At 36.6% G+C, this 25,951-nt stretch overlaps 1 protein-coding gene across 8 annotated transcripts in view; it reads right to left on the reverse strand.

The window, feature by feature from the left end:
• LRRC49 (leucine rich repeat containing 49) overlaps positions 1 to 25,951 on the reverse strand; it is a 149,595-nt gene that overhangs the window by 20,921 nt on the left and 102,723 nt on the right. For all 8 annotated transcript variants that reach the window (XM_086322757.1, XM_086322760.1, XM_086322758.1 and 5 more), the window contains 2 exons: positions 22,523 to 22,683; positions 1,554 to 1,791 (listed from right to left, as the gene is read on the reverse strand). In XM_086322757.1, the coding sequence (XP_086178883.1) occupies positions 1,554 to 1,791; positions 22,523 to 22,683 (399 nt within the window). The remainder of the gene's footprint in view (positions 1 to 1,553; positions 1,792 to 22,522; positions 22,684 to 25,951) is intronic.

A 25,951-nucleotide genomic window follows, 5' to 3' on the forward strand; every position in this document is an offset into this window, starting at 1 on the left:
ATTAACTAACTACATTTCTAAAAAATTACATAAATATACAATAATTCAGACTCTTCCAGATATTACAATGATTTTATATGCTTTACATGGAGATTAAATCTACAAAGGAAAAACCAGAAGTAAAATTTTCAGAACTTTACAAATACAGGGCTCACAGTACTTCTGAGAAGAACTAGTTAACCATTACTACTTTTATCTTGCTAATTAGTATGTAGGCTACTTAAACTGGCTATCAGAAAACAAAATACTAACACTGAAATGCTGATAGAAATGTTCTGTCTGTAAATTTGGATGATCTTTTCTAAACACACTGTCTCCACTTCTATCCTTTTTATTAGAAAGGAGAATATAACAAAAGAACAAAATACATTATAAAAGGGTTGGTGATGAGGAAACCAGAATTGAAGGAGACACATGTACCCCAATGTTCATTGCAGCACTGTTTACAATAGCCAGGACATGGAAGCAACCTAGATGTCTATCGGCAGACGAATGGATAATAAAGCTGTGGTACATATACACAATGGAATATTACTCAGCTATTAAAAAGAATGCATTTGAATCAGTTCTAATGAGGTGGATGAAACTGGAGCCTATTATACAGAGTAAAGTATCTATATTGAATTTAGAAAGATGGTAACAATGACCTTATATGCAAGATAGCAAAAGAGACAAAGATGTAAAGAACAGACTGTTGGACTCTGTGGGAGAAGGTGAGGGTGGGATGATTTGAGAGAATAGCATCGAAACATGTATATTACCATATGGAAATAGATCACCAGTCCAGGTTTAATGCATGAGACAGGGTGCTCAGGGCTGGTGCACTGGGATGACACTCAGGGATGGGATGGGGAGGAAGTTGGGAGGGGGTTCAGGATGGGGAACACATGTACACTCATGGCTGATTCATGTCAATGTATGGCAAAAACCACTACAATATTGTAAAATAATTAGCCTCCAATTAAAATAAATAAATTTTTTAAAAAAGCGTTGTTGAGGGAAATCACTAGCTAATTGAAAAAAACACAATGATAATAAAAACTCAAGAGAGAACTCAGAAATCACAGCTTTCACAAATTCATACTAATAATTAATATAACAATACTATAACTGGAAAAGGCGAATGTCTCAAAGTAACTTTAATGAGCTATTAAAATGGTTTTAAATGTTGTTAGAGACTACTATAAAAATTATATGTGAGTATACTTGTCCTGTCAATACCAGGTATAGTAAATGAATATATAATAGAGAGTTAGATGAGGTCCTGTTGAAAGTTTCCCAAAGTAGAAGCACATCACTTGAATAAAATTACATTGGTCCTTCATACTCCATAAGGAAGCATTTTCTAGAGAGAAAATTTCCAATATTAACAGAATACTGCAAGGCCATTTATGAATACTAATTTAAATCTCAGATTCAGAAATTCAACACAAGAACTCAGTGTCCCTGCCAGATAGAAACGGCATAAATAAAAGTTAAAATAGGTCCTTGGCCTGAATATACAAGTCATGACTGAGAAGAATTCAAATATACAACAAAAAGGAAATGTTTACCAGAGAATTAGGAAACTTAATCTTCAATTTGGGAAGCACTTGGACGATTTCATCAAATTCTATGAAAGTGAAGGACACTGTTGTCACCATTCCTGCTGTTTGCACGCTCCAGTTGCGATCCAGGCACTCCAGCGCTCCCGAGCCATACAGGGAGAGCGTGTCTCCATCCACTTCAACAAGGTGTGTGTCTGTGACAGAGAGGTCCTGTAATGCACTGGTGAGTCCTGAGTCCAGAGACCTGGGAAACCCGTCATAGAATCTTAATGAAAGTTTTATCATGCAAAGTAAATAACACATTATAAAGATCTGTTGGAAAAGGTATTTGAAATTTTACATCCATTTCTTTTTATTTCAATAATTAAACCCAGAGCACTAAAGACTAATTTTCAGTAGTACATCTGCAAGCTTTATATTCTCCTATAGTCATATACTTTAATTTAAAAAGAGGCACATGTGAACAAAAAATTACTACTTTTAAACCCAAATTATTTACACTGATGAAAGAGAATTGATATTCTATTTAGTTTTAAAACAATACATTTAAGATAACCAAGAAGGACCTATTGTATAGCACATGGAATTCTGCTCAGTGTTATGTGGCAGCCTGGATGGGAGGGGAGTTTGGAAGAGAATGGATACATGTATATGCATGGCTGAGTCCCTTCACTGTTCACCTGAAACTATCACATTGTTAACTGGCTATACCCCAATACAAAATAAAAAGGTTTTAAAAAAAGAAAAAAATAAAACAATCCATTTAATATAGCATAGATACTTTTGCATGTCAAAACAAGTAAGTTTTCCTACTCTGGCAAGTATTCCACTGTCTGGCTGAAAAAAAACTGCATTTTACAGAATAATATTTCTATAGTAAGAACAATGTAATATAAAACTATGTTTGTAAAATACTTGGGAATTCACATAATAACTGCGAACAATAGTTTCTCTCTCGGAAGCTGGACTAAGAGGTAATTTTGACTCCACATTTTTTATTACTTCAATATTGTTTGAAAATATGCAAGTGTATATATATTACAGTTATAGGTAGCAATATCAACTAAGATTTCCTCCCTGTATTGAAATAAGAAATGATAAAAAATCCACTACATACACATACAAAATAACTTCACATACTCTACTGACTATGATAACGGTTAATATTTTCAAAGTTAGAGCCCCACTTCTGTGAAAGGTTACCTAAATGAATGCTCTTGAAGAAGAGAAGAAATAGCTTCAGTTCAGTTGCTCAGTTGTGTCTGACTCTTTGCGACCCCGTGGACTGCAGTACGCCAGGCCTCCCTGTCCATCACCAACTTCCAGAGCTTGCTCAAACTCATGTCCATCGAGTTGGTGATGCCATCCAACCATCTCATCCTCTGTTGTCCCCTTCTCCTGCCTTCAATCTTTCCTAGCATCAGGGTCTTTTCCAATGAGTCAATTCTTCACAACAGGTGGCCAAAGTATTGGAGTTTCAGCTTCAGCATCAGTCCTTCCAATGAATATTCAGGACTGATTTCCTTTAGGATGGTCTGGTTGGATCTCCTTGCAGTCCAAGGGACTCTCAAGAGTCTTCTCCAACACCACAGTTCAAAAGCATCAATTCTTAGGCGATCAGCTTTCTTTATAGTCCAACTCTCACATCCATACATGACGACTGGAAAAGCCATAGCCACTTGACCCAATCAAATTTTCTGCTTCATGAATACAGACACAACTATTTGTTACTCAACCTCAAAACTCAAACAATGCTTTGTTTTCATTATGGAATTTTGCTTTTAAACAGTATTTATTTGCCGTTACTAACATATTAATGTTTTGCCTTCCTTTGGACTCCAACAGAATTTTGTATACTCCTCTGATACATCACTTCTCATATTCAATCATAATTATTGGTTTACAATTCTGGCTACATTTTTTCATCTTTGGAGGGTCTGGAATCTATTAATGGGCTTTTCACAATGTAAATGATTGCATTATTAAAGATCTTCAGAAGTTTTATAATGTTGATGTTGTGAGTAAGACTGACAAACCATCACCTTGGTGGTTTATTATGCTTTACTAGATTTCCATGCACTTACTCCATAGGCACCAGTTAACATGTAACATATTTGTTAACACAATAAGAAGTTGAGTAATAACATCCATCAACTCTGTGAATATGTGACCAAGAAAATATAAAAAGGATTGATTTCTGCCAGGTTAGTGCTCATGGCAATGATTATTATACAGTAATAATCAAACATTTAATGAGTAATGGTCTGTGAATAATCTTAGACAAAAATCCTATAGAGGTAATGGCTGATAATAAAACAAAAATAAGATGAGAATTAAGAGTTTCTTATATTGTGGTTTGTGTGATAACTGTGTGTTGAGCTATGTAGAGTAGGTGGAGCTAGTGATAAACAATCTGCCTGCTAATGCTGGAGACACAAGAGACACGGGTTCGATCCCTGAGTCTGGAAGATCCCCTGGAGTAGGAAATGGCACCCCCCTCCAGCATTCTTGCCTAGAAAATTTCATGGGCAGAGGAGCCTGGTGGGCTATAGTCCATTGGACGGCAAAGAGTTGGGCAAGGCTGAGCAACTGAGTGCACACACAACCTGTAGAACATATAATCATTTCTGGAATAGAATAAAGGAGTTACATTTCAATGCCACTAAAATAAAGATGGCTTATGAAAAGAATACACACCACAGTTACAACACTTGCCGTACTGTACTGCAATTGCTTGTTTCCTTCTCTGTCTCTCTTACTAAATAATGTGATCCTTGAGGGTTCAAACTCTATCACATTCACTATAGTAGATCAGCACCTAGCACAGCTCCTAGCACATGTTGTGCTCAATAAATATTTCTTCAAAGAATTAATGAATAAGACAATTATGAATTTTCTTATGAGTATCTACTGAATCTTTAAAAGGGTGTTCCAACCATCAACTGTTGTTTGAACAAAGGGGCAGAGTCGGTGATAAAGACACAGGCTAAGGGGTTAGTAAGACGGTTCTCACAGGTGCTGCTGCTGCTAAGTCGCTTCCGTCGTGTCCAACTCTGTGCGACCCCATAGATGGCAGCCCACCAGGCTCCCCCGTCCCTGGGATTCTCCAGGCAAGAACACTGAAGTGGGTTGCCATTTCCTTCTCCAATGCATGAAAATGAAAAGTGAAAGTGAAGTCACTCAGTCGTGCCTGACTCTTAGCGACCCCATGGACCGAAGCCCACCAGGCTCCTCCGTCCATGGGCTTTTCCAGGCAAGAACACTGGCATGGGTTGCCATTGCCTTCTCCTCTCACAGGTGAGGCAAACACAAATAATGAAAAAGTAAAGTCAAGGCAAAAAAAAAAGTTTGCTAGTTAATGTAGTGATGCCCGATGGCCATGATACTCAGCGAAAGAAGTTGAATCATAGCTATGAGAAGTTGTGTTGTTTTACATCGTCTGTTTGAACATGTCTTGTTTATCTTTTTTCCATATGATTAAAAGTTTAATCAAAATAAATCAAAATAAAATGCCTTTATTAGAAAAATGGTTATTTTCTTTAAAAGTTTTTTAGTAAACTGTTGAGAAAATAAGTGAAATAATAAATAATCCTAGCCTGAGCAAAACAGTTGTACAGGTCCAAAACAAAGCAGAAGTAATTTCCAACTGCTGTAGACTTCATATGGACATTCAGTAGAAACAAATGGCAAGTTTGCTGGGCTGTAGCTAGGAAACAAAGCACCTGTTAAATAGGTCTTACAGGACCAAACCTTTTTCAGTTATTTTTTTTTCCCCTCTATTAAAAAGAAGGAACTTTATTTTTTTTTAATTCATTTATTTTAATTGGAGGCTACAATTTTGTAGTGTTTTTTTGCCATACATTGGCATGAATCAGCCATGGGCATACATCTGTTCCCCATCCTGAACCCCCCTCCCAACTTCCTCCCCATCCCATCCCTCAGGGTCATCCCAGTGCACCAGCCCTGAGCACCTTGGGCTGGCGATCTGTTTCACATATGATAATATACAAGTTTCAATGTTATTCTCTCAAATCATCCCACCCTCACCTTCTCCCACAGAGTCCAAAAGACTGGTCTTTACATCTGTGTCTCTTTTGACATCTCACATATAGGGTCATCGTTACCATCTTTCTAAATTCCATATAGATGTGTTAATATATGTATTGGTGTTTTTCTTTCTGACTTACTTCACTCTGTATAATAGGCTCCAGTTTCATCCACCTCATTAGAACTGATTCAAATGTATCCTTTTTAATAGCTGAGTAATACTCCATTGTGTATACATACAATTTTCTTATCCATTTGTCTGCTGATGAACATCTAGGTTGCTTCCATGTCCTACCTATCGTAAACCGTGCTGTGATGAACATTGGAGTACATGTGTCTCTTTCAGTTCTGGTTTCCTCAATGTGTATGCCCAGCAGTGGGATTGCTGGGTTGTATGGCAGATCTGTTTTCAGTTTTTTTAAGGAATCTCCACACTGTTCTCCATAGTGGCTGTACTAGCTTGCATTCCCACCAACAGTGTTAAGAGGGTTCCCTTTTCTCCACACCCTCTCCAGCATTTATTCTTTGTAGACTTTTGGATAGCAGCCATTCTGACTGGTGTGAGATGGTACCTCATTGTGGTTTTGATTTGCATTTCTCTGATAATGAGTGATATTGAGCATCTTTTTATGTGTTTGTTAGCCATCTGTATGTCTTCTTTGGAGAAATGTCTGTTTAGTTCTTTGGCCCATTTTTTGATTGGGTCGTTTATTTTTCTGGAATTGAGCTGTAGGAGCTGCTTGTATATTTTTGAGATTAATTCTTTCAGTCAGTTGCTTCATTTGCTATTTTCTCCCATTCTGAAGGCTGTCTTTTCACCTTGCTTATAGTTTCCTTCATTGTGCAAAAGCTTTTAAGTTTGATTAGGTCCCATTTGTTTATTTTTGCTTTTATTTCCATTACTCTGGGAGGTGGGTCATAGAGGATCCTGCTGTGATTTATGTCAAAGAGTGTTTTGCCTATGTTTTCCTCTAGGAGTTTTATAGTTTCTGATCTTTTGTTTAGATCTTTAATCCATTTTGAGTTTATTTTTGTGTATGGTGTTAACAGTGTTCTAGTTTCATTCTTTTACAAGTGGTTGACCAGTTTTTGTGGCACTACTTGTTAAAGAGATTATCTTTTCTCCATTGTATATTCTTGCCTCCTTTGTCAAAGATAAGGTGTCCATAGGTGCATGGATTTATCTCTGGGCTTTCTATTTTGTTCCATTGATCTATTTTTCTGTCTTTGTGCCAGTACCATACTGTCTTGATGACTGGAGCTTTGTAGTATAGTCTGAAGTCAGGAAGGTTGATTCCTCCAGTTCCATTCTTATTTCTCAGGATTGCTTTGGCTATTTGAGGTTTTTTGTATTTCCATACAAATTGTGAAATTATTTGTTCTAGTTCTCTGAAAAAATACAGTTGGTAGCTTGATAGGGATTGCATTGAATCTACAGATTGCTCTGGATAGTATACTCATTTTCACTATATTGATTCTTCCGATCCATGAACATGGTATATTTCTCCATCTATTTGTGTCATCTTTGATTTCTTTCATCAGTGTTTTATAGTTTTCTATATATAGGTCTTTTGTTTCTTTAGGTAGCTTTATTCCCAAGTATTTTATTCTTTTCATTGCAATGGTGAATGGAATTGTTTCCTTAATTTCTCTGTTTTCTCATTATTAGTGTATAGGAATGCAAGGGATTCCTGTATGTTAATTTTATATCCTGCAACTTTACTATATTCATTGATTAGCTCTAGTAATTTTCTGGTGGAGTCTTTAGGGTTTTCTATGTAGAAGATCATGTCATCTGCAAATAGTGAAAGTTTTACTACTTCTTTTCCAATCTGGATTTCTTTTATTTCTTTTTCTTCTCTAGTTGCTGTGGCTAAAACTTCCAAAACTATGTTGAATAGTAGTGCTGAGAGTGGGTACCCTTGTCTTGTTCCTGATTTAAAGGGAAATGCTTTCAATTTTTCACCACTGAGGATAATGTTTGCTGCAGGTTTATCATATATGGCTTTTATTATGCTGAGGTATGTTCCTTCTATGCCCGCTTTCTGGAGGGTTTTTATCATAAATGGATATTGGATTTTGTCAAAGGCTTTCTCTGCATCTATTGAGATAATCATATGGTTTTTATCTTTCAATTTGTTAATGCGGTATATCAGATTGATTGATTTGCAAATATTAAAGAATCCTTGCATCCCTGGGATAAAGCCCACTTGGTCATGATGTATGATCTTTTTAATATATTGTTGGATTCTGTCTACTAGAATTTTGTTAAGGATTTTTGCATCTATGTTCATCAGTGATATTGGCCTGTAGTTTTCTTTTTTGTGGCATCTTTGTTTGGTTTTGGTATTAGGGTGATGGTGGCCTCATAGAATGAGTTTGGAAGTTTACCTTCTTCTGCAATTTTCTGGAAGAGTTTGAGTAGGATAGATGTTAGCTCTTCTCTACATTTCTGGTAGAATTCAGCTGTGAGGCTGTCTGGTCCTGGGCTTTTGTTTCCTGGAAGATTTCTGATTACAGTTTTGATTTCTGTGCTTGTGATGGGTCTGTTAAGATTTTCTATTTCTTCTTGGTTCAGTTTTGGAAAGTTATATGTTTCTAAGAATTTGTCCATTTCTTCCAAGTTGTCCATTTTATTGGCATATAGTTGCTGATAGTAGTCTCTTATGATCCTTTGTATTTCTGTGTTGTTGTGATTTCCCCATTTTCATTTCTAATTTTGTTGATTTGATTCTTCTCCCTTTTTTCCTTGATGAGTCTAGCTAATGGTTTGTCTATTTTATTTATCTTCTCAGAGAACCAGCTTTTAGCTTTGTTGATTTTTGCTATGGTCTTCTTTGTTTCTTTTTCATTTATTTCTGCCCTAATTCTTATGATTTCTTTCCTTCTACCAACCCTGGGGTGCTTAATTTCTTCTTTTCTAGTTGCTTTAGGTGTAGAGTTAGATTATTTATTTGATTTTTCTCTTGTTTCTTGAGGTCAGCTTGTATTGCTATGAATCTTCCCCTTAGCACTGCTTTTACTGAATCTCACAGGTTTTGGGTTGTTGTGTTCTCATTTTTATTCATTTCTATGCATATTTTGTTTTCTTTTTTGATTTCTTCTGTGATTTGTTGGTTACTCAGAAGCATGTTGTTTTAGCCTCCATATGTTTGTATTTTTAATAGTTTTTTTTCTCTGTAGCTGACATCTAATCTTACCGCATTGTGATCAGAAAAGATGCTTGGAATGATTTCAATTTTTCTGAATTTACCAAGGCTAAATTTATGGCCCAGGATGTGATCTATCCTGGAGAAGGTTCCATATGCACTTGAGAAAAAGGTGAAATTTGTTGTTTTGGGGTGAAATGTCCTACAGGTATCAATTAGGTCTAACTGGTCCATTGTATCATTTAAGGTTTGTGTTTCCTTGCTAATTTTCTGTTTAGTTGCTCTATCCATAGGTGTGAGTGGGGTATTAAAGTCTCCAACTATTATTGTGTTACTGTTAATTTCCCCTTTCACACTTCTTAGCATTTGCCTTACATATTGCAATGCTCCTGTGTTGGGTGCATACATATTTATAATTGTTATATTTTCTTCTTGGATTGATCCTTTGATCACTATTTCAGTTATTTTCTGAATGAGGCTCAAGGTCAGCCACAAACTCTGGCCAACAGGAAATAGAGGAAGCTGTTCCTCGGGTAAAATGTGCCCTGATTTCCATAAAAAAAAATTATTCGGGAAGTTTTCTCCCCATGTTCATATGTTGGGGATTGTCCTTCCAGTTTTTCTTGTATGCCTAAAGATACGTCCACATCTTTTTAGTCAAACATGCCTACATATTATTTCTTTTGCTCTATCATTCATTTATTGGCCAAACATTTGCTAAAAGCTCACTGTATACAGGGCACTGTCTTAAGAATTCTGTCATAGGCAACCAACTCATCTGCATTGAAAAAGTCAATCAGAACAGAAATCATGGGCAAGTTTTTTGATACATCAAAACTTTCTTCACTTTTACTGACTTATGGTCCCAGAAAAATAACTGCTCAAATAATACTCTGTAATTAAATTAATAAGCAAATGGGTATAATTTCTAAAGACCTCGACTCCATTAAACAAATAGGTTAATCTGGAGAGGTATTCATTGGGGATATAAAGATAATAGTTACTTATGCTTAAGGAGCTCTCATTCTGTATGAGGGTGGAAAGCAAGATAAATAAATACATTAATCCTAATATAGTATGCTTATTATCTCACAATGAATATTTAAGCAATATGTTATGGAAATGCAGAGGAAGAATGACTAATTCTGCTAGTGTGGAGAAGTCAGGGTTCAGAAGGAGGTAGTATTGATATTTGAACTGGTCCTTGAAAGATAAACAGCAGAATTTTATCAGAAGTAGAAGGAAGAAGCATACTTTATGTAAGAAAAACAGAATGAAGAAAGGCACAGAAGCCTAATTATAACATACTCAGTTAAAAACAATTTCAATATGGATAGAACACTGAAATTAAGAAATTAAACACTAAAATATATAGGGGATTAGAAGCTGAAGATGAAGTCAAAAAAATCAGATTTTATCCCATAAGTTTGAGGAGCAGAAAAAGATTTTTAAATAAAAAAGTAACAGAACCATATTCAGTGCAAGCTTTTAAGCATCTCCAGTGTGCCATGCATGGAGCTAGGTTCTGTGGCTGGGAATAAAAAGATGAATAAGATATGTTCCCTGCCCTCAAGGACCTACTTGAGACAGATATGTTGGTCAATTTTTTGTGGATGAGGTAGTTATTAAGGAGAGATTGAATGGAGGGAGGTTAGTAGGAAGACTAGTGCAATAGTGTCAGCTAGATTATATAACAAAAAAGAAGGCATCATGCAGTGGAAAAGGCACTGGCAAGAAAATCAGATAGAGCTTAGTTCAAATCCTAGATTTGCCAGAATAAACAGATGACTTTTGGAGCAAGTGCCCGAATTTCTTTGTAGTTTCAGTTTCCTTATACGTAAAATATTGATCATAATACATATTTTTTCAGAGTTGTTATTAAGACTAGAAGTAATATTCTAAACCACATGGTGGTGGTGGTTTAGTCGCCAAGTCATGTCTGATGCTTGTGACCCCCTGGACTGTAGCCCACCAGGCTCCTTTGTCCATGGGACTTCCCAGGCCAAAATACTGGAGTGGGTTGCCATTTCCTTCTCCAGGGAACCTTCCCGACCCAGGGATCAATCCTAAACCATACTTAATGCTTACTTCAATAGATTTTAATGATAATTATTAATAAAAGAACACAGATATACCAGGTATTTGAGAGATCATAAAAGGAGGACTTAGTGACTGTGAGGATGGAATGACAGGGAGGATTCAAAAGGTTTAGAGTAGGTGATGGAGTCAACCTGGCCTAGGTTTTACCCCTGTCAAGGCTAAATTCATGTTTTAAGAAATGTGGTATTCCTCTACAGAGGATCCATGCTTTATAATTTGTTTTTCCATGAAGTGTAATACATTTCAATGTATATTTCCCAATTCAAGTACTATTTATATAACAGTAAGGCAGTCTGCCATCAAATAGGAATTCTCTTAAAGATTTTTAGAAGTTAATTTCAAGTCCATGTGTTCATTAATCCAACTCAACCTTTATATGAGAATGAATCAGAAAAATATTCTACGCCTTCCTGATTAGTAAAGGACTCTTAAGACTAGATGATTAACTTTATGCAATAAAGTAGTAAGTCCCAGAAAGCCAGGATAAATGGAGAATATACTCTTAAGTGCCTAAGTGGAGAGAAAAGACAATATTTCAGAGGATTACAGGTTTTTTTTTTTTTTTAATCTTTATGCATTTTATAACAAGCTAGAATAGAAAGACTTAAAATATTTCGGAAGATTCTTTTCCCAATGAATAAGTGGTGCTGATTCCTATAATAATGTATTTTATGAATTTCTATTACAACATTCATAGGTGTGGAAATTCATTTTATGCATTATTTTTTATTATAGTAGTGTTGGCTAAAATACCACACTGTTCATAGACAGGAAATGACCGAAAATAAACCAGCCTCACTGTATGCATCCAATGTAAGCAAAGAAAACATTACACCACGTACTTTCCCATTTCTGGCAGGGGGAAGAAACCTGTAATATGTCATTTTACTATAGAGCTGTCCCAAGTACAGTGAACAGTGAAATCATTAATGGGATATACCAAAGTTTTACAGAATTTCTTCCCTTTATGTGACTATAATTTTTTCATGGACACTTATTTCCAGCCGTTTAGTTACACACCTATAAGCCAAAGGTCACAGACATTATAACACAAGAATTAGCCACTTTTTTGGCATTATGAAATACTAAAGACCATAAATGGGATTATTAAAAATGGAAAATTTTATGAAGCATTAAAAAGCAAATTGGAACCCTAAGGAAGAGACTCTGTGGCCCTCTGACTTTCTACCTTCAGATAGAGCCAGGCTTGTATCATTCCTAAAAGATGAAATTTAATTATATTTTTAAAGACTTACAGAGAATGTAGTAATAAAACTTCTAATCGTTAAAACGTTTCACTTTGTGCTTTCAGATAAAATAGTTGACAGAATTAGCATATGTTTGAAACTCTCCCTCCAAGACCCCATTAAGGTAATTAAAAGGTTATAAACTCACAATAACAACAAGTAAAGAGGACAGGGGGAGACAGTCTTTAGCAAGAAGTTTCAGTAAATTTCTGGAAGCTGGGTGAAGAATTTTGAGTGAGGAAGGACGAAGGAAACCATAGCTCTGGATATGAAGTGGGGACAAGAACAAAAACGTCAGCCAAGATGCCCAAACTTTAGAAAGGAGTAAACAGAGATATGATGGAAGATGGGAGTGAGAAGTGAGACTAACACAGGGAGGGGCCTTAATTGAAGGTCTGCAAGGACCCTGCTACTTCCTTCTTCCACTGCCAAAAAACAGGCAGAGGGACACTGCACTTGATTCGGAAAAGCAAAGAATACTCAGCAAATAACACTGGGCCAACTGGCTATTCCTAAAGGGAGAAACAAAGAAATTCAACCCAACCTCAAACTTACAAATCAATTTCAGATGTAATAAAGACTAAAATATGATAGGCCACATTTTAACCTTTAGGAAGACAAAATGGGAGAATATTTTTATAATCTCAGTGTAGTAAAAAAAAAAAAAGTTTTTACCCTTAAACACAATTTAAATGGGTAAACCATAGAAGAAAAGACAAACATTTTGGTATCTTCAAAATACAAATGGTATTTAAAGTCAAACAAATATATGATATTGATAGGGGGAAAGCAGAGAGAGAAAAGAAAGCTCAGGACTAAAATCAGAGGAATTCTACCATCTAGAAGTTGAAAGGACAGAAGTACTTGAGGATATGAAAAAGACACATAATCCAAGTAAAAAGTAAATACTACTAGTAATATGATGTAAAACAATAAACTGTAAACAATGATCCAAAAGGAAATAGTGAGATTAAATTAGGTCAGGGAGATAGCAGGCTTCAAAAAGAGTGGAGTCTATTTAACAGATAAAAAAGAAGTTCAAAGAAACTGAAATGTGGCAAAGGAAGCACAAGTCTCTTTGTTAAACAAACAAAAACAGGCCATCAGAAACCCCAGATGAAAACAAACTACGTAGGAAAGGCATGGCTCAAATATGAAGCAAACTAAACTGCGGCATGGTTTTGAACAAACTTTGAAGCGTAACCTTTCAGTCTGATACTAGGACTAGTTTTCTTGAATGGTTTAGGAAGCAGAAAATAAGATATAAGTATACAACTTGACTCTCAAGTAAAAAATAGTTACATGATAATTACATAATCACAGAAATTTAAACACTGTATCAGTTTTCAATCTTTGAAAGTGCAAGTCGCTCAGTTGTGTCCAACACTTTGCAATCCCATGGACTGTGGCCCGCCAGGCTCCTCTGTCCATGGGATTCTCCAGGCACGAATACCGGTGTGGGTAGCCATTCCCTTCTCCAGGGGATCTTCCCAACCCAGCGATCGAACCCAGGTCTCCCTCATTGAAGGTGGATTCTCTACCATCTGAGCCACCAGGTGAGCCCAAGAATACAGGAGTGGGTGGCCTATCCCTTCTCCAGGGGATCTTCCCCACCCAGGAATCAAACTGGGGTCTCCTGCATTGCAGGCGGATTCTTTACCAGTTGAGCTAATCTATAGAAGCTACCAACTAACAAATGTAATGGTTACAGAACAAATATAAATGATACTGATCTTGAAATATAAAAGTATAGTTCATAGACTACAACAAAATTAGAGTACCAAAGGAGAGGAAAAGGCAGGATAGAGAAGTTTGAAACTCCATCTCTCCATAAAGGCAACAAATATAATAGCAAAAACTACCACAATCAACTTTTTCAGAATTCTGGAATCTAAGAAATATTACAACAATCAGGGGAATGTTTAATGAAGAAAAACATTGCTGATTTTTACAGAATTAAGACAATTCGGTGGCATTTAAGGTTACCCTGTTCCTATCCCCTACTTCCCAGCTCAGTGGCAGCCTTGAACATGACAGCTCACATTCCTTGTGTGGGTTGCTGGTACCAGAGGAAGCAATACATATCTTATTATAAAAAAAAAAAAAATTGTGGTTATACATTTTGACATGTCTAGTGGCTCGCCAAAGGATCAGCTCAAGGACTTGCTTTTGTTTCCCTGCCTCTGAGCTGCCCCGTAGCTGAAGTGGCTTCCTGGGTGGCAGTTTTCAAAAGTATTTAAAGGCAAAAATGTATTTAGCTGCTGCCACACAGGGCAAACAATAGAGAGACCAAAAAGACTAAGAAACAAGAGGCTGGGGAAGAAGATATTTAGGGGAAGAAGGACTTTGGGAAGCTCCTGTGTATTCCAGGGAAGCTACAGGGTGACACTTATGTCCACATTTATGCTCAGAAAAGTCTTTTCAGGTCTTTTCTGAACATCAACTCCAACTGTGGAAAGACAAAGATAAACAGAGATTCTTAAAAGCCACAAGAGAGAAATGACTAGTCCTGTATTAATAAAAAGAATCTTCAATAAGATTAATAGCCAACTTCTCATCAGAAACCATGGAAGACAGAGGCAGTGGGATGGCATATTGAAAGGAAAAAAAAAAAAAAACTGTTAACCAAGAATTCTGTATCCAACAAAATTGTACTTCAAATCTAAGGGAGAAATTAAGACATTTCTAGATAAACAAAAATTGTGAGAGTTCATTGCTAGTACACCTGCTCTATAAAAAAAAATGCTAAAGTGGTCCTTCAGATTGAAATGAGAGGAACCTGGACCATAAGTCAGTCACATGAAGAAACAAAGGATACTAGAACAGATAATTATACGATAAATATAGAATCCAGTGTCCCTGTATTTTTAGTTGGTAACTCCTCTTTATTCTTGCATGATTTAATAGACAAATGCATAAAATACTACCTATAAATCTATGTTAATGTCCACACAATGTATAAAGACAAAATTTGGAGCTATATGAGAGCAAAGTGTTTACAAATTAATACAACTAAATTTGTATTAATGCAAACTAAACTGTTAAATATTAAGATATCAGTTATATTCCTTAGTGAAAGTGTTAGTCACTCAATTGTGTCTGACTCTTTTGCAACCCCGTGAACTGTAGCCCGCCAGGCTCCTCTGTCCATGACATTCTCCAGGCAAGAAAACTGGAGGGGGAGCCATTCCCTTATCCAGGGGATCTTCTTGACCCAGGGATCAATCTCATATACATTCAAAGATTTGGTAGAAATGGAGTCAGCAAGATACACTTAAAAGGGTGAAAGTAAAAGTTGCTCAGTTGTGTTTGACTTTTTGTGACCCCATGGACTATACAGTCCATGGAATTCTCCAGGCCAGAATACTGGAGTAGGTAGCTGTTCCCTTCTCCAGGGGATCTTCCCAACCCAGGGATCGAACCCAGGTCTCCAGCATTGCAGGTGGACTCTTGATCAGCTTAGCCACCAGGGAAACCCACCTGAAGAGTAGTCAGCCATAAAAGCCAACAAAATAATGCCACTGCAGCAACAGGGATGGACCCAGAGATTGTCATATTAAGTGAAGTCAGACAAAGACAAATATCATTTGATATTGCTTATATGTAGAACCTTTTAAAAATGGTACAAATTAACTTATTTACAACACAGAAATAGAGTCACAGGTGTAGAAAACAAACATAATTACCAGGGGGGAAAGGAGAGAGGGAGGGAATGAGGGATATATACACTCACCACTATATATATATATATATAGAGAGAGAGAGAGAGAGAGAGAGGTACCTAATAAGGACCTACCATATAGCACACTCTACTCAATATTCTGTAGTAGTCTATATGGGAAAAAAAGCCAAAAAAGAGTGGATATATGTATATGTATAACTGATTCACTTTGATGTACACCTAAAACTAACACAACACGGTAAATCAACTATACTCCAATTAAAAATTTTAAAAATAAATAATTAAAAATAAAAATTAAATAAAAAAGAGTAGCCACATAGGTAAAAGGAAAATCAAGTGAATGTGCTTTCAAGAATATTAATGTAAAGATCCTATCAACAATGAGTATCAACTATGTCAATGGGAGTGGCATGTTCAAGCAAAATAAGAACTTGAAGTTCAAAAAGTCAATCTGGATTCTCTGTTTAAGAGCCCTTCATGTAGGCATATACAAGGTAAAATAAGCTCTTTAAGAAATATTCCTACCTTTCCAATGTAACAGATTTTACAGGAATCACAACCACAAGCCAAACTGAAAAAAAAAATCTACAACTACTGGAAGTTGTGATTTTGCATTAGTCTCTACTAATAATTTCTTGTCTATCTCTAAAGTGTTACTTTTCTGACTTCATAGATAAATGTCATCTATGTCTCCTTGAATTAAAAGTTTTTAGATCATCAAAAAGGGTTGGACCATGATAATGTAATCGTGTCTTCATGGCACTTTGAACTTAACAACTGTAGAAATTTTTGCCAGAAACTGTGGATCTCTTTCCTAATAATTCATTACTGCTCTCCACATCCTCTGCATTGAACCCACACATCAATTTTCCCATCTCTTCCAAATTCTTCATTTGTGCTCTTTCCTTAAAAAGCCTCTAGCTTTGTGGAACTCCTAATAAAAGTTCTGAAATTCTTGGAAGCAATTTTAAGTCATAGTAATTTTCACTAGCAGATACTTCTTTCTCTTGGAACCAACTGTTTTTTACAGGGTCACAAAATTTTTGGAAAAAAGTTGTTTTAAAAGTTTAGAGTATCAGGAAAGTCACATTAATAGTCTGGAGTCCACCTATCAGTCTGCCTAATAGTCAGAGTCCAGCAATCAGAGATAGTTTTGCCAGGTAAAAGAATCAATTAATGAACAATGACACTCCCGTAATCACTGCTGCTGCCAACACTAGTAAAATGTGAACAGTGAACATCTCTGTGATATGGGCATAGGATGCATGGCTGAGATTGGAAGGAGATAATGATGGTCACCATTGAATACTCTGGCCCTTGGTTCCACACCTAGTTCTATCAGCAATAACTTCAATGTCCACACAATAATAACCTCAACTCATCTCCTCTCCTCTTCTCCTCTCCTTATTCTTTTCTACTCTTCTCCAACAACGCATTCCCAGGGCTGCAGTGGCCTCCAAAGTGTTTTTTATGTTATTACTAACATATATCCATCTCTAAAATCTTCAACTTCAAAAACTTAATTTGACCATAAATTCCCACTAGTTCAGCTCACTACTAACCCTATTACTTTATGTAATTCTCATCATTAATCTCATAAAGACTTCTAGTCCCAGAAATACTACATTTTCTTCCAATTCATTGGCAACCTTCTACTTTTCAACTATTTAAAAGTAGCCTAGACCATATGATCTATCATTTCTTTCGACATTATACTTGAATTTTTAAATTCCTTATCTTTGATCCTTTATTTCCTTATTCTTTCTAAGATATTTAGCTTTTCTACCGATATACCTATAACAAACCTTCACTGTATTAAAAAGCAGAGACATCACTTTGCTGACAAAGGTCCATAACGTCAAAACTATGATTTTTCCACTAGTCATGTTTGGATGTGAGAGCTGGACCATAAAAAAGCTGAGAGCTGAAGACTTGATGATTTCGAATTGTGGTGCTGGAGGAGACTCTTGAGAGTCCCTTGGACAGTAAGGAGATCAAACCAGTCAATCCTAAAGGAAATCAAACCTGAATATTCACTGTAAGGACTGATGCTGAAGCTGAAGCTCCAATACTCTGGCCATGTGATGCGAAGATCCAATTCATTGGAAAAGACCCTGAGGCTGGGAAAGATTGAGGGCAGGAGAAGAAGGGGTGACAGAGGATGATATGGTTGGATGGCATCACCGACTCGATGGATATAAGTTTGAGCAAACTCCAGGAGACAGTGAAGCACAGGGAAGCCTGGCTTGCTGCAATCCATGGGGTTGCAAAGACAAGACTTAGCGACTGAACAACAACAACAACTGATATATCTTGTCATTCTGTACTCCTGGAATACTCGCTCAACAATTCAGACTAGATGCTGTAATTTCATGGTCTGTAACTTCCTTTCAGTCAGTTCAGTTCAGTCACTCAGTCATGTCCGACTGTTTGCGACCCCATGAATCGCAGCACACCAGGCCTCCCTGTCCATCACCAACTCCCGGAGTTCACTCAAGACTCACGTCCATTGAGTCAGTGATACCATTCAGCCATCTCATTCTCTGTCATCCCCTTCTCCTCCTGCCCCCAATCCCTCCCAGCATCAGAGTCTTTTCCAATGAGTCAACTCTTCACATGAGGTGGCCAAAGTACTGGAGTTTCAGCTTTAGCATCATTCCTTCCAAAGAAATCCCAAGGCTGATCTCCTTCAGAATGGACTGGTTGGATCTCCTTGCAGTCCAAGGGACTCTCAAGAGTCTTCTCCAACACCACAGTTCAAAAGCATCAATTCTTCGGCACTCAGCTTTCTTCACAGTCCAATTCTCACATCCATACATGACCACTGGAAAAAACCATAGCCTTGACTAGACGGATCTTTGTTGGCAAAGTAATGTCTCTGCTTTTGAATATGCTATCTAGGTTGGTCATAACTTTCCTTCCAAGGATTAAGCATCTTTTAATTTCATGGCTGCAGTCACCATCTGTAGTGATTTTGGAGCCCAAAAAAATAAAGTCTGACACTGTTTCCACTGTTTCCCCATCTATTTCCCATGAAGTGATGGGACCGGATGCCATGATCTTCGTTTTCTGGATGTTGAGCTTTAAGCCAACTTTTTCACTGTCCACTTTCACCTTCATCAAGAGGCTTTTGAGTTCCTCTTCACTTTCTGCCATAAGGGTGGTGTCATCTGCATATCTGAGGTTATTGATATTTCTCCTGGCAATCTTGATTCCAGCCTGTGCTTCTTCCAGTCCAGAGTTTCTCATGATGTACTCTGCATATATGTTAAATAAGCAGGGTGACAATATACAGTCCTGACATACTCCTTTTCCTATTTGGAACCAGTCTGTTGTTCCATGTCCAGTTCTAACTGTTGCTTCCTGACCTGCATACAGATTTCTCAAGAGGCAGGTCAGGTGGTCTGGTATTCCCATCTCTTTCAGAATTTTCCACAGTTTATTGTGATCCACACAGTCAAAGGCTTTGGCATAGTCAATAAAGCAGAAATAGATGTTTTTCTGGAACTCTCTTGCTTTTTCCATGATCCAGCAGATGTTGGCAATTTGATCTCTGGTTCCTCTGCCTTTTCTAAAACCAGCTTGAACATCTGGAAGTTCACGGTTCATGTATTGCTGAAGCCTGGCTTGGAGAATTTTGAGCATTACTTTACTAGCATTGAGATGAGTGCAATTATGCGGTAGTTTGAGCATTCTTTGGCATTGCCTTTCTTTGGGATTGGAATGAAAACTGACCTTTTCCAGTCCTGTGGCCACTGCTGAGTTTTCCAAATTTGCTGGTACATTGAGTGCAGCACTTTCACAGCATCATCTTTCAGGATTTGAAATAGGTCAACTGGAATTCCATCACCTCCACTAGCTTTATTCGTAGTGATGCTTCCTAAGGCCCACTTAACTTCACATTCCAGGATGTCTGGCTCTAGGTGCGTGATCACACCATCGTGATTATCTGGGTAGTGAAGATCTTTTTTGTACAGTTCTTCTGTATTCTTGTCATCTCTTCTTAATATCTTCTGCTTCTGTTAGGTCCATACCATTTCTGTCCTTTATCGAGCCTATCTTTGCATGAAAGAACTAACTTCCTTTAGTTCCTCAGAATTTTCCTTCAACATCTCAACACTTCCCTAGTTAGCTCCCTAGTATACTTGAAAAATGTAGAGATATACCATGATTTTTAAAGTGATGATTTATTATCTTACAAATGTTAATCCTACTGATATAAACAACTTAAATACCATTTGAAGAAGGTTCTTAACTTTTCATTTAAATGATTTTAAAGCTCATATGTAAGAACAAGTGTGTGAGAATTGAAACTTTGAAAATAGTGAAAGCATATTTCCCTTACTAGATATTAAAACTATAAAATGACAATAATCAAAATAGTCTGGTATTGGCATTAAAACAGATAAGTAGGTTAGTGAAATGGAATAGAAAGTTCAGAAATATATCCAGTATTTATGGGAACTTAATATAAGATGAAATGACATTCTCATTACAAAAGAGAATAATTTAATTGAGGAATGCTATTAGAAAACTGACTAGTCAATTGGAATGGAATCAAGTTAGGCTCTTACCTAACACCATATATAAAAATAAAATTGATGTATTAAAGGAGGAATTTTAAAACCTTATTAAAATCTTAGAATAAAATTTATAAGGTCATTTGGATAAACTTGGAACTAGGAATCCTTCTTAAGGTAGAAAAAATATTTTTAAAGAAAAGATAAATCAGAAATAGAACTAATGGGTAGTATTTCATAAATCTAAAGCCCAATGACATAAAGTTTTAATTTTATAAAGTATAGTTATATACAAGTAGAATTATTTTGACATTTAAATAATATTAAATAAAGTTTCAGGACAATATAAGTGATATATCCATTATATAAGTTATCACTTAATTAAAATGTTAATTCTTATTTCCTTATTTTTCTAGCTGAAAGATCTGAGAAACTCTACATGTGGATACCCAAGTGAGGTGAAGGAGGTATGCTGGTCAATATAAATTAATCTTATAACTAAAACTGCTAAAGTATGTCTGTCTTTAAAATATATGTCAAACTCTAACTACAGTAAACTTCCAAAATATTATTCTAATTCCTCTTAAATGACTGTTGATTACACTCTTCATATATGGAAAGCTGAAAGAATACTGGCTGAAAAGCTGAAATAAAAGCTATATTATATTTAGTTTGAAATGTGTTTCAGAATTTGGTCAGGTCATTAGATAACTGTGCATCAAATGAAACAAAACTGAAGTGCATTCTATCTTTGAGTTTTAGCTTTTCTTTTTAAATTGTATATATATACACACACATTTTTAAATGACACACAAACTATGAAGTTATATATGCTTTATATTCCTCTCATTGACTTGATTCTAGTATGCCTGTATGAGAAGAAGGGAAATATGTTAAGCCTAGATAGTGTCCTCAGATTTGTTCATAAACCAAGGGATATGTGTTATATGATCTGTATGTCATAGAAGGAAAAGGCTGTGAGCCACTGGAAAAGACAGATACTATAGATTGCAACTGGAGTAACTATTTATGTTTTATGCCAAATTGCTTAACACTGATAGTTAAGTAGTAAGGATTTGTGCTAGCTAATGGGGAAACAACAAAGGTTAACACAATCAGGATTTTACATTCTAGTGGGGAAGACAGATACAAAACAACTATTCATGTTGTTGTTCAGTCGCTAAGTTGTGTCCGACTGTGCGACCCCATGGACTATATAGCACGACAGGCCCCTGTGTCCTTCACTGTCTCCTGGAGTTTGTTCAAATTCATGTCCGTTGAGTTGGTGATGCCATCCAACCATCTCATCCTCTGCTGCCCTCTTCTCCTTTTTTCTAACTACCCAGTGGTTATTAATGCTCATAAGTGCTAACAAGGGGAAGTGCAGAGTACTGGGAGAAAAAAAGGTATCTGATCTAGCCCACCCTCTGGGAAGTCATTAGGAAAGACTTTTCAGGGGAAGTGAGGGAATTCATTGAGAAAAAATGAATTTGGGAATTGGGAATTTGGGAATTGGGAATTCATTGGGAATTTGGGAATTGGGAATTGGGAAATTGGGAAATTGGGAATTGGGAATTCATTGAGAAAAAAAGGTATCTGATCTAGCCCACTCTCTGGGAAGTCATTAGGAAAGACTTTTCAGGGGAAGTGAGGGTTGAAGTCAAGATCTCCAGGCTGAACTGCAGTTAGCCAGGGCAGGGTGAAGGAAGCAGGGCAGGGGAGAATAGATCTGTTTGTAGAAGAAGGGTTCTAAGGTAGGATGTTTTTGGGAATTGGGAATCACTGAGGCTGCAGCACAAGAACAGAATGGCTGATACTATGGGACAAGATAGGTAAGGTGGGTAGATGGCCTTACAGGCTATATTAAGTAATCTAGATTTATTCCTAAGAAAAATAAAAAACTACTAAAGGGTTCTGGCAACCCACTCCAGTACTCTTGCCTGGAGAATCCCATGGAGGGAGGAGGCTGGTAGGCTACAGTCCATGGGGTCGCAGAGTCGGACAAGATTGAGCGACTTCACTTTCACTTTCACTTTCAAAGCGTTCTTAAATTAGGGGCAAGCCTATATTTTCAATAGTTTCACCTTAACTTTTAAAACCTATTGCTAATTTCAGTAGGTTTTCTTAAGAAAACTATTTTAAAATAATTATATGTAAAATATTTCCCCATTTCTGCTCCAAATTCATTTCTCCAAAGATACTAATATCCCAAAAGAACACCACTGCATACCCTGCTTCCTCTGGAAATGTAGAGACGGTGCTTCCATCGTTCTGACAGTGGTCCTGAGAGTCAGAATCTCTTCTGTCTTGATTTATAGCAATACTGGTTATTCGATGCTGTTGCAAGTCCCACTTTCGAGCTACATTGTTAATTGTTAACCTTTTCTTCTCCTATGAAAAAGTTCATTGTGACAAGAATTACATAATGCCATTTCTGTAGCAGGAGAATCCAAGGAGCATATTGTTTGTACTACTTATCACATCTTTAAAAGGAGTCAATTACTTAAAGCAGCTACCAAATATGTATTCTAAAACATGGTATAAGCAGCCTTTATTCAACCTATGCATTCAAACATCTCAAAAATGCTCTATTATTCTTAAAAAAAGTATATACAAATAACAATTACTCCCACTGGACATAAAAAAATTTCACTATTTACAGGTTTAACTTGATGGAAATTGATATACTCAAATGTTACATTTGCATGTGTGCTAAGTTGCTTTAGTCATGTCCTACTTCTTGCAACCCATGAATTGTAGCCTTCCAGGCTCCTCTGTCCATGGGATTGTCCAAGAAAGAATACTGGGGTGGGTTTCCACTTCCTCCTCCAGGGGACTCAAGTGTTATGTGAAGTTTAAATTATGTCTTTGTGCTTAAAGATAGTAAGAAAACCTGACAATATTTTAATCTTTTTAACCAATAATTATGGCAAATATGGTGGAGTGATCTCGGAGAGAGGGAGAAAAGAGAGATTGATCAGTGTTTTAAGCTTCACAGTATAAATTACAATGTCTGAAAATTAACAAACATATATAGACTATTAAAAGAAATTGTACTAGGTTGAAACATTTCTAGATAACTAGTAGCATCTTAGATTATCCATTATCAAACCTCGTAACTCAGATGGTAAAGAATCTGCCCACAATTCGGGAGGCCCGGGTTCAATCCCTGGGTAGGGAGGATCTCCTGGAGGAGGAAATGGTAACCCATTCCAGTATTCTTGCCTGGAGAATCCCATGGACTGAGGATCCTGGTAGGTTACAGTCCATATGGCCACAAAGAGTCAGATATGACTGAGCAACTAACACAACTTCTAAATGGTATGTTGATTAAATCAGAGTGCTGAAAATAGACACCTCCCTTTTTATCTTTACTCAGAGAACAATCATCTAGTGAAAAATCATCGGTGTGATACTGCCCCTCTTCATCTGCTCCCTTTGGAACCAGGGAAGGCTGTCGGGAAGATTCTCTGCCCGTTCCCTCAGCGCATCCACACATGCAGAACACTTATGTTTAGCTCCACTTCTCTGCCTTCCAAAATTTTAGATGTAGAAATGGCACTGTTTAGGAATTAAAACTGGTGACAAAGCTTAATTACAACTAAACATTTTTAAAGTTCTATTTCTGCGTTTAAAAATGTCTTTAACATGGGTTCTTTTTTCTATTGCTTGGTATTTGAAATGTGTTTATATAATTAAATGGGTTCCACTTAGTATGTGTATACTTCTAAGACTTCTTGACATTTTATGTATGTCCTTATCTAAAGCAAGAAGGCATTTGACATTCTACTATAAATTTCCCCCCCAAATCTATGATAAGAAGGCATCTTATCTTAAAGGATTCTATTTCAATTATTTGCAGATGACTTGGGACAACCCAATTCTTAATCTACACAATACCATTATTTTCACTCAGTGCCAAGGCTATTTTGAAAGAGGCAGGGGCAGTGAGTTAATGGCAGATGGCTATCATGCTGACGCCATGCATGTGGCTTTCTGGCTGACTTGGAGTTGGCAAAAATAAATATTCTTAATGAGGTAGATGTAGCAGTGCTTAGAAAAAAGGCACAAAAGTATACACCACTCAGTATGTTAAATTTATAACAAGATACTCTGAAAACGCAAGCACTTTTCTATACCAACCCCAAAGTTAAGCTTTCTTTAACTGAGTTGTTAAAATCAGATCAACCCCAGGCTGACAAAGAAAATGGGTATTTTCACCGAAGTCAAGAAAAGGGAAGATATAGTTTAAAACAAGAGTGCAATCTGGGGTCAGGTGGGGACCACTGACTGGTTAGAGGGGCCAGCAAGGGCTCTAAGTGCCTGTGGGGCAGGAAAAAGAAGAACAAAGGAAAGACAAATATTCTATAAGGCAAAAGAGGGTTCCCCTCCCCAAAAAAATTTATGTTCAAAGATCATGGATGCATCTGGCATATTAGTACAATCACGACTATAGCTAGAGGACAGTCTGTCAAATTTGTGTTAAAGTGATAGTTATTTTAGAAGATGCCAACTTTCAGCTTCTGCCACTTGAGTCTATTCTTTATAAACCAAGCAATACCACACCAGTATATGTCATCACTATCACTTCCATTCATTTTAAAGATTGAAAAGAAAATAGAAAGATAGAAAAGCAACAGGACTAAAGATGGATGTCTATACACCCTTCCTGTCCCTCAGAAACAGCAGTCCCCAACATTTTTGGGTACTGGAGACGAGTTTAATGGAAGACAATCTTTTCATGGACCAGGATGGGGGGCGTGGTTTGGGGAATGTTCAAGTACATTGTATTTATTGTGTGCTTTATTTCTAAATTATCATACATTGTGATATATAATGAAATAATTATACATCTCATGGAATGCAGGATCAGTGGGAGCTCTAAGTTTGTTTTCCTGCAACCAGACAGTCCCATCTGGGGGTGATGGAAGACACTGACATCTCAACTGAGATGAACAGCTATAAACACAGATGAAGCCTCGGTCGTTTGCCTGCCACTCACCTCCTGCTGTGTGGCCCAGTTCCTAATAGAGTGGAGCTGAGAGGACTTGGGACCAAGTTTGTTTTGTTTGTTAATTTAGGAGTAGTTTTCACAAAGTAAAACACACAGATTCAAGTGTACTCTTCGATCAGTTCTGACAAATGCATAAATGTTAACCTGTAACATTTCCATCACCCCAGTAAGTTCTCTTGTTTCCTAAGTTTGCTATATGTAACTTTGTTATCCCGAAAACCTTTTAAGGACAGTAATATCTGATATGCTAAATCATTTCAAACAAGTTCAAAAAAACCTTTAATTTCTATACTCCTCAAAATCTCTACCACCTCTCTAATGGAGAAGCTAACAAAGATTTTTTTTAATTTAAAAAGCCATCGGATCATTTTGATATTTGGCAAAACTAATACAATTATGTAAAGTTTAAAAATAAAATAAAATAAAAAATAAATAAATAAAAAGCCATCAGTAAAAAATAAACCCATGTAGCAGAGCTTGTTAAAATATATCACTAAAGATGACAGTTTACTACAGTGGTTTCCAAAATGAAATTTAAATGCCAGGAGGATATACAAGGTGATGTACTGGTGTGGAAATAAGGTTAACTTCTGTTATATATATATACTTTAATCTCTTCCTTTTATAATTTCTCATTTTCGCATT

The sequence above is a fragment of the Bos grunniens genome, chromosome 10, assembly GCF_055505025.1.
Source record: "Bos grunniens cultivar Pamir isolate PY7600 chromosome 10, Bosgru_T2T1.0, whole genome shotgun sequence".
Taxonomy (NCBI): Eukaryota; Metazoa; Chordata; class Mammalia; order Artiodactyla; family Bovidae; genus Bos; species Bos grunniens.